The sequence below is a fragment of the Rhodamnia argentea genome, chromosome 2 (assembly GCF_020921035.1).
Source record: "Rhodamnia argentea isolate NSW1041297 chromosome 2, ASM2092103v1, whole genome shotgun sequence".
Taxonomy (NCBI): domain Eukaryota; kingdom Viridiplantae; phylum Streptophyta; class Magnoliopsida; order Myrtales; family Myrtaceae; genus Rhodamnia; species Rhodamnia argentea.
Window position 1 is genome coordinate 16,879,153 of NC_063151.1, and position 14,390 is coordinate 16,893,542.

Below are 14,390 nucleotides of genomic sequence, written 5' to 3' on the forward strand. Positions count from 1 at the left end.
AGAAAACAAGAACCACTCCTAAATCAACCCCAAATAAAATTGAAATATCATCATATGTACTAATCAATAATAACAGGGACCGAGCTATCCATTCGTCTCGGAGCTATACAATTATAATAGTTAAGTTCCATGGCAGAATTTACAGACACAATCAAATTGTCTCAACAAATGAAAACTCTACAAACCTAAGGATCTTGATGATGAACCAATCAATGTATCAGAAATCCCTTGTACCCGAGCCATTTAAACATAATCACTTGGTCTAAAAAGTCTATTTGCTGCAGCAAAAGGCTCTCGAAAAGACAGTCAATTCGTCCATGTCAAGAGTCTAAATTTCTACCCATTGGAGTACTTTTCTTCCTCGTACACATATCAGGACCCAACCCCACAATAACTACATCTCTATGGCTATAAAAATGAAATTACTCATTGGGTTATATTTCAGCCATCAATCCCATTAAGACAAAAGCAAGCACTTGATGTTGAAATTATCACATTTCAGCCATCAATCAAATTACACATTGTGTTATGTTTTACACTCCTTTAACGATTACTACCAAAAAGCTATTTCTATTCAAACTCAGTGGCATGGGAAGCAAGCAGCAAAAGACCATAACATCATTTGCATAGCAGCAAGATACTAAGGAAGTTTCACTCGCCCTAATTCCGACAGATTTACTGAAAGTAAATAGCGTCCCGTGGGAAATCATGTGATGCATAAAACCAAAAAAAAGTAACCCAATCTGGACAACTAGACTAGATAAGTTCCCCCAGGAAAAGGCAACCTATGTTTGTATAACATGACACTCCCCTAGGAAAAGGCAACCTATGTTCGTATAACATGACACAATCTCACTACCCAGAAAAAATGAAAAAAAATTGCCAATCCTGGGTTTACATCAATTAGGCTGCGTTTGGTCGTCCGTATAAAACTCGGGATATGATATGTTTTATCCTATCCCGTGTTTGGCGTGTGTCCCGGATAGTATAATGTAGGATATAGAGGGGATATAACCTGGATAAAAAAATCCGAGGGAAGGGGGTAGGATAAGGTCGGATAGGATTTCTCTTATCCGTCATGTAAAAACTAACTTTTAGAATGATGATAACTTTCTTGTCTCATTTGTTTCTATTTTCATTTTATTTATGTTTTTTTTTGCAAAGAGGTTTGAAAATCTAATAAAATGTGTATATTTTCAAGTTTTTTTGTGTATCAGAACGTTATTTTTATAGTAATAAGATCGGAATATTTCATGAGCATCACGTAGGGGCATATATGTCATTTATATTGATATACATTTTTTACCAAATGCATGATATGATAGGATATGAGAATGTCCGACTTTAAATCCATGATTCACCAAACAGTGGATAGGATATGACCAAATCCCTAGATTTTTTATCATATCCTATCCAATCCTATCCCGACCGGAAATTCCGACGACCAAACGCAACCTTAGTGGTTTGCATCCAGTGCAGTTGAAACTATAACACTATATTGCGTTTGTGAGATTTGCTAGGCCATTGTTTCTTCCATCATCTACCTAAGGCAACACAACCCTGGGAAGGAGAACAAATGGAAGATGAAAGCTCTGACTATTTCCTAAACGAGATAAGATAAAATAAGATACCGAAGCAAACATTAATTGTCGTTACAGAGGAAACCAGAACATGATACCATGGCATGTGCCGCTCCAAGTTGTCGACGTGTGGGCAAAGGGACACCAGGATGAGGCACTCCAGTTGCAGGGGAGGACTCATGCTGTTTCTCAATGCTTTTGCTGTTCCTCACCTTCACCACTTTCTGCATGTATTTTGTATTGAGGATCTAAAAGAAGTCCGATAAGTACAAAAGATATAAAGAATTTGATGCTTAATGGACACAGATGACAAAACTCGGGATATATCGCAAAGAAGATTTTTTCCCCATAGCTGTAGGCACCAACAACAAACAATTCCTCAGAAGACATCAATTTTAACCAGATTCAATCAAAGTAATACCAGACTTGTAAATACCAGACTTGTAGATGACCGATCCATCGGGGAACCATTTCAAAATTGTCTATACAAAAGGAAAAGCTTCGCGTTCGCCAAACTTAGAGCCCGCCAAAATAGAGTCTACTAAAGGAAGGTTTTTTTTTCTTACAACCCCTGGGGTAGGCAATCTGAACTCTAATTAAGGGAACGCGTGCGTGTGTCCGTGCATATGAGAAACATCAATCATTCTCTCGAGCTCAGTAAACACTCCACAATGTGCAATCATGAGAATTTTCTTCAACACTAGTTTGTGCAGCCAAAGTTACATCAAAGAAATAAGCTGCCCGTGAAAAATAATGCATTTTGCTTGACCAAAAGCCACTATGGTGTACAATTAAATATCAGCCAGGAAGCATATTTGAGAGAATAAAGCGGAAAGGGCAGTCTACTACTTGACTTGGAGCTTTACTATATTTCCATACTCCCACTGAGTTCCACTAAACAGATTACCAAATTCTATTGCCTCGAACTCTTAATATCATCAGTCATAAACCCTTTTAATAACAAAAGAAACGACATTCAGATGCAAATTTTTAGGGGAACATCTTAAACACAATGTACAAATCGTCAGTCAATCAACAAGACTTAATTTCGGGCCAATGGATCTGGATAATTGACAATATTGTTGCGGCCAACATACTTCCCACCTCTCATTAACAGTCTCATCGACGCCGATCCGGTCAAGTAAATTTAGCATTCAGAATACCATCCCAAATAACAGAGTCATTATAATTCGACAAAAAAGAAAAGGAGGAGAACCGTGGGAGGGAGCATTCTCGATTTTTAGAGGCATATTTTAGATAGAGGCCAATATATTCAGCAAATGTTTTGACAGGAACCCTTTTCCCATTCAGCTCGTCCATCACTGTCTTTCCGAGACACCCTGTCAAGTCGATCATGCTCTTTTTCATCAAAGCAACCGCATCGTCTTCAACTTGGCTCGTGTTAAACCTTCCAAGTCTGATTTGAATGAGCCCTTGGGTCCAGTTTTAGCCCGTCTTGCAGGCCTTAATGTCAGGTCCACCCTTAACTCCCATGTGCTTTGAGTAAACCTTTAAATCAGGGGAACAGATCAGCAAAGGAGTTCAACCAAATCGATTTCATTTACCCACTAAACATGGCAGAATATTCACTAGAGTCCAAAATGAGTCGCCCAATAGAAGTTTGGAACCTGCCAATCCCAAAGGCCAGTGTGAGTCCCAGTGCTGAGGAATGGACACTTCTCTGACTTGGATTTGAGGAACTGCATTTCCTGCAATGCTGTCGTGCACAATTCAGTACGCTGAGGAATGGTCACTTCTCCGATTTGGATTGCTCCCTCCTATATTGTATGCTGGGAAGCTTACAAAACAGTCTTGCAAAAAAGAAAAGAAAATAATTTCTTACATAATTTGACCCTTTCTCACACAGCACGAAACCAGCAAAAGAAACGGACATGTAAGATCCAATACACTATCTTGTTGGTTCTCGTTCACATACCTAAGCTATAAAAAATCATATGGAAAAAATTTCTTCGATATTTGATATTTTAACCCTCTCATTTCTATCACCCCATCATAACAACATTCTGAGCTTACTAGCTGAATCGCAGCATACCTTACGAGACTTAAGAACTTCGTTCTCCAACTCAGCTTTTGCACGCAGGTGCCACACGATGCCATGATATTTGTTTCGCATTGGCAAATACAGGGTCCTCAACTGCATCTGACGGCAACGGTACTCCGGCCCCGTGCAAACAACTTGTGGATGGTTTAAACGTTCCAATGCGTGAGCAATATCGAAGGGCCTCACATCACAGAATATGCTGCCTAGTACAATAAAGAAACGATTCCGGCAATTTCATATTCGAAAGCAATACACCATAGGGCTGCTGTGGGCACGACTATGCATAGGGAGCAAAGATGCTTCGATAAGAAGGGTCTGGGCGTGGGTAAGCAGGTGGTGTCTGCAAAGAAATGAGCCAAAAATTGGAAGTTGGTCTCTGATTCAAAGACCATAAGTGAAAACTACTACTAAGCCTTTTCATATCTAGCAATTCCAGATCATGATATAAGCAGTATGCTAAAGAAAGGCAGAAAATGAGACCCATTCTTTAGATCAACCCAAAAAACAAGAAATACCCTAAACATCAATAACGTGGACAGAGTTACCCATTTTTCTAGGGGCTACACAGTTATGATAGATAGGGGGTTCAAGGAAGAATTTGCAGACAATGTCAAAATTGCCTCAAGAAATGGAAACTGTGCATACCAAAGATGTTGATGATTAACCATTCAATGTATCAGAAATCCCCTGTACCTGAGCCATTGAACCATAATCACTCGCAAGAACCTCATAGTCGCGAATGCAAACCTACCTAACTCCTGTCATCATGTAGATAATTAGATGACCAAAGAACAATCATGACACTCAGCTGATGATTCTAAGTTCATTAAACGAAAATTGGTTCAGTACCATCGAGAGTAGACTAGAATCGGTGCAGCTTTATTTCATATGACTTTCTAGTGGATGTCAACGGAAGTAGGTTTATGCACAACATCCCTCTCACACTTGAACAACTGGCTTTGTGAGAGAACTCCAAAAGAAACATGGTTTTAAATTACAAAAGAAAGAAGAAGAAACCTTTGCTGCACGTCTAAGACTCTTGAGTGAGAGGTCAACGACAACAATCCTTCTCAGCGAGGTTGGATATAGTCCACCAGGTATTACAGCAAACTTCCGAAGTTACACCCAAAATCAACCTGTAAAAGCAAGCTCGGAAGCTAAATATCTACTGTCATCCCAAAATTAGACAATTTTGAGCTGAGACAAGGTGAAATAAACAGATGCCAAAGTAGTTGCACCAAATTTCTTATTGTGTTCCATAGCATCAACCCGTTGCTTTGACAGAGGAAGGCTAAAAAGGGCCTGCTCAATCCTGTCCTCCAGGTGCTCGTTTCCTTTTACTGGTTAAAAACAGCTCAATAATGAAGCTGCAATAAAATTCACCGTGCAACTAAAGTCACGGCTCCAAGATCGAATGGTTGTCATCTTCTAATTAGCTTGTTTGAGGCACTAATGCATCCTTGAAAGGTTACAAACCCCATTTGAGAATAAATATGCAACTCGACAAACTAAATTTTCCCCTGCATCACGTATATTTGGATTGTGCATTAAAAGGATGAATGCCAAGCTGCAGAACAAGACACAAATTAATTAGAAAGAAGTTCAGAAAAGAAGAGGCTGATTTGAATAGCAGTGAATCTCGATCAGGGCACGCAAAACAAAGAGGAAAGAAACTTAGACCTTCCTCATCCCACTTATATGAAAACTTTGGCCGAAACCATGGCTCTCAAATATGTGTATAGGACCCTCCACTACAACCCGAACAACACATCATTGGCAAGCCCATTCCCAATGCCCCTGCTACACTCAACTCAACTTTGAAAGACAAGAGTTAGCAAACTTCATGATCACTCTTAGACAACTAGTCAGATGATGTTGCATAAATTTCACAAGACAAATTAATTTGACAGATGGCAACTAAATTGTTGGTTGGCCACTAATCAACTGTTTCGGTTAATGTTCCAAAGAAAGCATCTCTCTCCCAATGAGGATCAGTGCGAACACTAATTTTAGTTTCATGTCTGAGTTTAAAAATAATCAATGATTCCAAGGTATTCAAGCTCCTCTGTTTAATAAACACACTTAACACCCGGCTATTGACATCCTGAGAACGATGATTAACTCAGTCAGATGCAATGAGGAGTCCTTTACTCTGTCTTTGGATTCCAGTATCTTCCTGGGCCCATGTATCCAGACCATAGTCTGTGAAAATAATCACATCCTTAGACTGTAATTTAAATCCCATTATAGATATAGAAAACCAAAAAGTTTGTGCCAGAATCATTCCCAGCGGAAATCATATTGTACTTTGTAATGCTTCTTATGATTATATATCTCCAGACAAAATACTAAATAGTACAGAACAGAGGGTACTCACAAAAATCTATGGGAACATCTTAAAACACAACCAAAATTCGGTCAATGAACATGACTTAATTTCACCCCAATGTATCTGGATAATTTGTGAGTTACGACATCAAATAGAGTGGAAGGGCATCACAGTATTGTTGCAGCCAACGTCACAAATTAAAATGGATATGTTTGATGTGCATCTTGTGAATGGGCAATCAATAATGAGGGAGCATAATGGGGGAATATCACAATCACAAAGGCGAATGAAGGGAGCAACAGGACTTAACGCAATCCACCTATGGAGACGTATTTAGTATGCACTTTAACAACTAACATGAAACCCGAAAGATGTCACAGAAATGATTTATTACGCCCAAGAGGAACTTGACACAAAAGAATCTCCGAAAGAATAAATTTTACCAGCATGATACCACACCCTTCAGCAACTTTGTATCCAGAAATTAGCAAAGTAATCCTTATGAGCCTGTAAAAAGAAAAATAAATAGCAAATCAATAGTCAAATTGCATAATAGAACACTCAGCAAAACCAGCAGTACAGCATACAAGTTGCTCACTCCAGTCATGCTGCATTCATTGACTGCGAGAGAATGACCAGAAACCAAAACTCCATCTGCGATGCCTAAGAATGATCAAGATAAAGTCAGGTCAATGACTTCCAAACACCGAGTAGAAATCTCAAAGAAGATGAAGCAGCTTACCTGATTGCCAATATTAAGGGGTACAATGTTCGATCACCTCTGCAACCTACAATTATGTTCCGCCATATTGAAACCAAGAGAAAAAAGCTATGTTCACAAACAGCGAACAAAGTGTAGGAAGCATAGCTCCATGTGAATGTTTCTCTTTTCTTCATTTAGGTTCAGAAATCGAAGGGACTGTCTATATTCATTTATAGCTGCAAAGTATTCACAAAAATATCAAAGATCCTTTCAGATCAACTCCTACTTTTTTTGTATCAATCAGCTGCTACATGCAAAAAATAGTTTAAATGATCGACATAGTTTAATTATCCCTACCTTGACAATTGGAGGGTTGAATTCAACTAGAAAAGTGGAACTTTCGAGCAAGGATGACTAGAATGAATGAATGAAATTAATTAAAAAGCAGTTACTGTGGGACTCAGCATGATCCTGCAAATGCACATCCAGAAAGCAATGTATACTTATTTGCAATACTAAGGGAAGCATTAACAGTAGTGGCACATGCTCGACAAAAAAAATTATACAGAACAAAATCTATAGAATAGCGAAACCTGGTTTTGTCATTACCGTCAAATGACAATAAGTTAAAGAGTTGACATTGTCATAATCCTTATTTTGCTGCAACCCAAGTATATGCATGATTTATTGCATCTCTTTGTTTTCCATTGCATGACTATGGCCGGGTTTCCTCATGTTGAGTAACTTAGCTCTGTAAAGAAACAAACCATAACGATCTCCGCCAAAGCTCCAATGTCATACATCTGCATCAACTCAGTTTAGTAGGACAACCTCTAAATTTGCCTGATACCAGTAGAAAGTATTCAAAGTACCTGTTGAAACTGTCCCTCACTTAGCCTTACACAGACTACCGACCTATCATTCACAGTCTCCTAAATCCTGATCCAGTTAAGTAAATTCAGCATTTAGAATACCATCCCAAACTAACTAAAAATTTAATAATCCGATAAAAAGAAAAGGAGAGAACCTTGGGAGGGAGCATACTGGTCTATTTTAGAGGCAGATTTTAGATAGAGGCCCACATATTCGATAAATATTTTGACAGGAACCCTTCTCCCATTTAGCTCGATCTTCACTGTCTTTCCGAGACACAGCCAAGTCCACCACGCGTTCATCAAAACGACCACATCATCTCTAAGGTGGGTTATGTTAACCTTGCCAAGCCTGGTTTGACTGAGACCTTGGTCCAGTTTTTGCTTGCGTTGCAAGTCTTAATACTAGGAGCACCTTTATCTCCGATGTTCTTTCGGAAGACCTTTAAATCAGCGGAACAGATAAGTATCAGAGTTCAACCAAATCGATCGCACAGACCAATATAATAAATCACTATCTAACTTCGGGGTTAATCATAGGCCTCTAAGTCAACTTGAAGCCCTAGTGTCATACACTTACGAGAACAATAACAAAGCCTGGAGTTGCAGCAACTCAACGCACGTCTCATCAAACAATGATAGAATTTCTAAAATGAATTTGATCATTTCTCACAATATAAGAAACCAGCACAAGAAAAACGGAACATGCAAGACCTAAAGAGTCATCGCAATCTATCAACAGACACGATATCTTGTTGGTACGAAACCAGCATAGAAAAAACGAATTTGATCATTTCTCACAATATACGAAACCAGCACAAGAAAAAGGGAACATGAAAGACCTGAATGAGTCATCGCAATTTATCAACTAACACGATATCTTGTAGGTACTCCTTCACATTCCTGCGCTACAAAAATTTTTGTGCCACTAATTCCTTCAAGATTTGATAATTTAACCCTCTCATATCTGTCATCCAATCAGAACAACATTCCGAGCTTACTACCTGAATTGCAACATACCTTGCGAGATCTAAGAACTTTTCTCTCTAACTCAGCCTTTGCACGAGACTGTCGACGCCGCGAGATGGCATGATATTGTTTTGCATCGGCAAATACAGGTTCCGCAATTGCATATGATGGCAAGGGCACTTCAGCTTGTTGAATTCACATTAATTGCGGATGGACCTGTGGAAACAATGTTTGGATGATTGAAACGTTCCAAATTCACGAGAAATCAAGGGTCGTCACATAACGGAATATGCTGCTTCATACAATGAACAGACCAATCCTGCAGTTTGTAATTCAAAGGCATTATACCACAGGCTGCGCACCATAGGCCTGCTGTGGGTATGACAGCAATCACAGGGAGCAAAGATGCTTCGATAAATAGGGTCTGCATATGGATAAGCAGGTGGTGTCTGCAAAGAAATGAGCCAAAAATGGAAGTTGGTCTCAGACTCCAAATCCATAAGTTAAAACTACTCCTAAGCCTTTTCATATCCAGCAAAACCAGACCATTATACAAGATATATGCTAAAGAAAGGCAGAAAATAAGAACCACTCCTAGATCAATATTTGGAGGAAATTGATGAAGCCTAGAGCTGTGATTATACCTCTGCTTACATATGCTCCTGGGGATGGCAGAAAAACTTTCCTCATTGAGTAGTTTATGATGCTGGTGTTCTTGCAAGTGGTGAATGGAATTGGCCTGCTATTTTCTTTTTTTTTTTTTTTGCCCATCTTTACTCTCCTTTCTCACTATTTTAAAAGGAGAATGCTTCCCCGACAGCCTGACAAGATCGCCGGTTATTTCAAAACATAGATCCACACCATCACCACATATTTTGCGTAAAGTGCTCATTAATTGGAACATCGTGGAGTCAAAAGTAATGACAGTATTTATATCAGGCTAGCGGCTTCCTATATATGCCTCTTTTTCCCCAAGTGTATATTTTTAAAGAGGGTATGAATTCTCAACTTAGGAGTTAAAATTGTATATTTGTTCGGGTGCCTACACCTACGAGAGCCCCGTCATAACTTGTGTTTGTACTTCTGATTAAAATACAAAGTATTAATTATAAAAAACTTGGAAAAAATAGGTATGGAGTTTTTTTTTTTTTTTGACATCATCAATGTAGTTAACGATAATCTTATAAAAAGTCACGCCTCTAATGTTTGAAGTTTCAAATGTCAGTGGGTTAATTAAGATCTTCAACTAATGGTTCATGGGAAAATTGTCCAAAAAGTTCTAAACCTTTTACACTATTGCCAATTCAGTCCTAAACCTTTTAAGTTTAATCCACCTTCCTTCGGACTAGCAAAAATCAAAATCTCCCTCCTCAAAGCGGATCGATGTCACTATGTTGCTAATTCAATCATTTCGGCCAATTTTTCCAAAATTCACCGACCTGGCGCAATCAACATCGATGTGGACAATTTTTTTTTTATAACATTTCAATATAATGTTTAAATTTTTTTATTACTTGTTTTATTTTTTTCCCTTTTTTTCTTCTAGTTTTTACTTCAACAACCGGCAAGGGTCGTGATCTAGGCGACGCTTGCCTTGCCCGTGGCTATGTTGGCCTCTCCAAAGACAAAGTAAAACCCACAAGAGAAAAAAGCAAAAAAAGAAATATTAATAAGAAAAATTGAAAAGTACATTTAAATACCATTAAAAATTATCCATGTTGGCGTTGGTCACGCCACATCGGCGAATTTCGGCCAATTGGACTAAATTGGCATAAAATGAAAAGTTTTAAAACTGAATTGGCAAAAGTGCAATAAGTTTATGACTTTTTTTTGAAAATTTTCAACATGATTCGACCTCGATATTTAATCCAGTGAAGTTTTATGTTGGGTAATACTTTCCTTAATTAATGTTAATTCCCAAAGATAAATAGTTTATGATTCGTCCAAGTAAGGTATTTCCTTTTCAGATTCAAATGATTATGGACCTGACAGCTTCAAAGCCCAATGGGTTGGCTTATGCAAGCAATTCCTTTCTGGAGATTGCCTGCTTGGACCTGCCTAGCCCGATCAATTTTTTTTTTTTTTCCAAGTAGAAAATAAAATAGACATTAAACGCCATCCTTGTTCTTTGAAATTACAAACTGAAATCCCTTCCATATAGTTTTTAGGCTAAAGCACATTATGAGTGCCAAAACTTGTGTACGGCTCTCACTTTAGTATCAAAACTTTTAAAATGATTATTTGCTGCCAAATTTTTTGAAAAAACGCTCATTGAAATGCCAACTTCAGTTTGAACCGACATAACTCGTCGGAAATCCGACGTGACCTGAAGTGATCGTTCTAAAAAAAAAAAATTAGTACTTATATGATCATTTTGAAAGTTTTGACACAAAAGTGAGCGTCATACATAAGTTTTGACACTTATATAGTGTACTTAAGCTTGTTTTTTAGGAAGTGAGTGCACATTGTAATAGCAACCGGTACTCGAGTAGCAAGAGGGGGATATACTAGTACGACATGCAAAAAAGGGAGCATAATCGGTATAACTTGCTACCAATTCTTGAAATGCGATTGATTGTACGCGGCGATGGGGATTCAGACAAGAATATTTCTCCGCGTATGAAAGATGCATCTTGGAGATTCTTTTTTTCTTTTTTTTTTGACATACACCTTGGAGAGTTTTATGCAAACAACTTGCAAGCAAGAATACTGTAAAGGCAAAGACACTTTCCCAAGTGCTTTTAATAAAGAGCTAATACCATGAAAAATCCCAAATTGGTACACATGTAACTAATTTATGCTAAATTATTTTTTTAACCAGAAAAAAATCCTAAACTGGTATAGTTATGATAAATTTACCACAAACTATTTTTTTTACCACAAAAAAGCCTAAAATGATACACCAGTGACGGATTTACCATAAACTATTTTTTTTACCATAGAAAACCCTAAAATGGTATATATGTGACAAATTTACCATTTGTTAAATTGTGTTAATATCACAAAAAATTTCAAACTAATACATATGTGACAAACAGAGGGCAAAAATCTCAAGCTAGTACACCCATCAATTGCCACGTGTCATACAACTTAGCACTTTAACTATTAGATTTAACGAAAACTAACGAATGGTAAATTTGTCACATATGTACTAGTTTGGGATAACATTGTCATAAGTGTACCAATTTCGGATTTTTTGTGATTAAAAAAATAATTTTGAATAAATTTATCACATGTGTATCAATTTAAGATTTTTTGTGGTATTAACCCTTTAATAAATCGGAAAAACCAACAAATAGATCTTGGCCTTTGCCCTATTTTTTGCTGCTCATCCCCATCGACTCAACCACCACATTTCGCTTCACCCAATCATCATCACTTTGCCTCTGCTTCTCTGATTTCTCTCACATCCCTTTTGTCTCTTCTCATCTCCTTCCCAAGCAAAAAACCAAAACAAATTCACAAATATTTATCAATAAATTAAAAACAAATTTAAAAAAGAGGAGAGTCGGTTCTTTCTCACCAAAACCAACCGGAACCGGACCCCACCTCACTTTCCAACACGTACAGAACAAAAAACAAAAAATTTCAGAAATTCACAACTTTGATTCCCTTGCGACGTTCCAATCCATTCTCTTCAAATTACCCATTTGAATTATATTGCGCATGTTTTTCTTTTTATTACAAAAAAAAGTTGAGATTCAATTGCATTCTGTAATTAGGATTTATCCATTTTGAGCGCGATAATCCGTTTGGCATTGCAAAAGTAATTGCCGACGAGCGCGACGTGATTGATAATGAAGACTAAATTTTCAATGAATAATAATATCAACAAATCTCAAACCCCATGTTACTCAAACATCTAAACCCACTATGGTAATAATAACATAATACGAGTGTAATGCTCGCATCTCGAGGCATTACGACTGGGCCGGGCAGAAAGTGATCAGATAGTCCGACCCGGTGCACGTGCACGTGCTCGTGGCGTCGTCGTACGCGTAGCTGTACGCCGTCGGGCACGCCCTCTTGAACGTCTCCGAGTACTGCGACGGCCCGCACGTCTGCGGCGTCCCGTGGTCGCCGGTGCAGCAGTACTCCGGCGCGTTGAACGCCTCGCACGCGCTCTTGCACGCCACCACCCGCCCCGACGTGTCGGCGACCCGCAGCTCCGCCGGGCAGTCGTCGTTGATGTCCGCCACGCAGCCCGCGTACTGGCAGCCGCCGGTGCCGCCCGTCGCCCGCACCCCCATCCCCACGTTGTACCCGTCCACCAGGCTCACGTCGTAGAAGTCCTGACCGCTGGCGTTCGGAGCGCCGATGGTGAACTCCACCAGGGTCACCGGCGGGGCGCCTCCGCCGGTGCACTTGAGCCCGCCGGGGCAGTCGCCTGTGGCGCAGGTCCCGGCGCCGGACCCGTCGAAGCTGCAGCCGGTGCGACCCCAGAAGCGGCCGGACCAGCCCGGCGGGGCTGGGAACTGGACGGAGCTCCCTGGGGGCAGGATGAAGCCGCCGTCGCCGAGGAGGGCGGCGCCGTTGCCGGAGAGAGAGCCGGGCCACACGGTGTAGCTGCATTGGTTCTGGAGGGTGAAGACCGTCGCCGATACAATAGCACTGCCTGCCAAAAAAAAAAAAAAAAACCAAAGAAATCAGCACAAATCTTTTCGGTCAAGTCTTGAACTTTTCGAGCGAATGAAATCTCTCCATCTTTCACAAATCACAAATTTTGCCAAGATTGAGGGGTTAGATCTTGCTTAACTCAACACTAATCAAATTTACACAACTCACGCAAACAGTAGATTTTGCACGAACAGGGCAAAAGCGCAGAGATGGAAAGCTTCCTAATTGTAATTAAATAACTAAAACTAAGTGAAAATAAGAGTGCCTACCTATTGAGAGGATGCAGAGGAGGAGGAGGAGGAGATGAGATTTGGAGGTGACGACCGCCATTGATGAATGCTCTGTGGAGGAAGCAGAACAGGGGCAGAGACAGAGAAAGAGACGAGGAGACAGAGCTGGGGATCGGTGGGGGTTAGAGCGGTTGTTGAAGGAGGTCGTGGGAGGCGAAGCGAGGGGTGTGCGTGGGTGTTGGTATTTACATGAGGATGACGATGGGTGAGATTCACACACACACACACAGAAGATTTGGTCTTTCCTGTTTATCGGCTCTTCTTGGAGGGGGAAAAAGAGCGTGGGGGAGGATCTAGCAATGTGAATCGAGTCACAATTCTCATGTTTCCCCGAATAAACCCCGGCTCGACAATCACATTTTGCGTCCCAAGAAGGAAATGAAATTTCGGCGATATGTTTTTATAGTTGTTTTATTGTGTTTCTTGATTGATTCGCTCTCGAGGTTATATAAATTGGATATGACATATCACCCGCCTAGTTAGTGTGATATTCCGATCGAGGTATTTCATCATGAATGTCATGATCTTTGAGAAATTACTTTGCTTTAAGGGAAAAAGGGCCAATTTAGAGGAGAATTATAATCGATGCCTATTGTATAAGTAAATACGGTACCTGGCTTATCAGGCATTCATTCTCGTGCATCCAAAAGGAGGAAATCACATCTAACTCGATGGTCACAAGTATTGAATTCGCTTGATGTATCGACATCGATTGAAACCGGTGCTATTGATGATACATTAATTGTAGATACCAATTGGATACACATGCCTGAAATGTGTAATAAGATTTAATCAATGTTCGATATGGACAGAAAATTTGATGCTCATGAGGGTCGGCGCAAAAATCAGAAAAAGAAAAACATAATAGAGGAAGAGAATGATTATTCGTGTCATTTTAGGAAGAAGAGTTGAAATTATTGCCCACGAATATTTAGTACGAACTCGCAATTCACAAATGATTATGAGAT

At 39.6% G+C, this 14,390-nt stretch overlaps 1 protein-coding gene across 1 annotated transcript; it reads right to left on the reverse strand.

The window, feature by feature from the left end:
- Positions 1-12,313: 12,313 nt before the first annotated feature.
- LOC115757542 (pathogenesis-related thaumatin-like protein 3.5) lies at positions 12,314-13,636 on the reverse strand. The gene is made up of 2 exons (XM_030697825.2): positions 13,402-13,636; positions 12,314-13,130 (listed from the first exon to the last, which is right to left on the reverse strand). Exons 1-2 carry the CDS (start codon positions 13,460-13,462, stop codon positions 12,436-12,438), a joined length of 756 nt encoding a protein of 251 aa, XP_030553685.1. The 5' UTR covers positions 13,463-13,636; the 3' UTR covers positions 12,314-12,435.
- Positions 13,637-14,390: the final 754 nt, after the last annotated feature.

Coding starts and splice junctions, on each gene's coding strand:
- LOC115757542 (XM_030697825.2), bottom strand. CDS start 13,462: ATGGCGGTCGTCACCTCCAAATCTCATCTCCTCCTCCTCCTCCTCTGC. Junction 13,131..13,401: donor CCTCTGCATCCTCTCAATAG/GTAGGCACTCTT, acceptor TTTTTTTGGCAG/GCAGTGCTATTGTATCGGCG.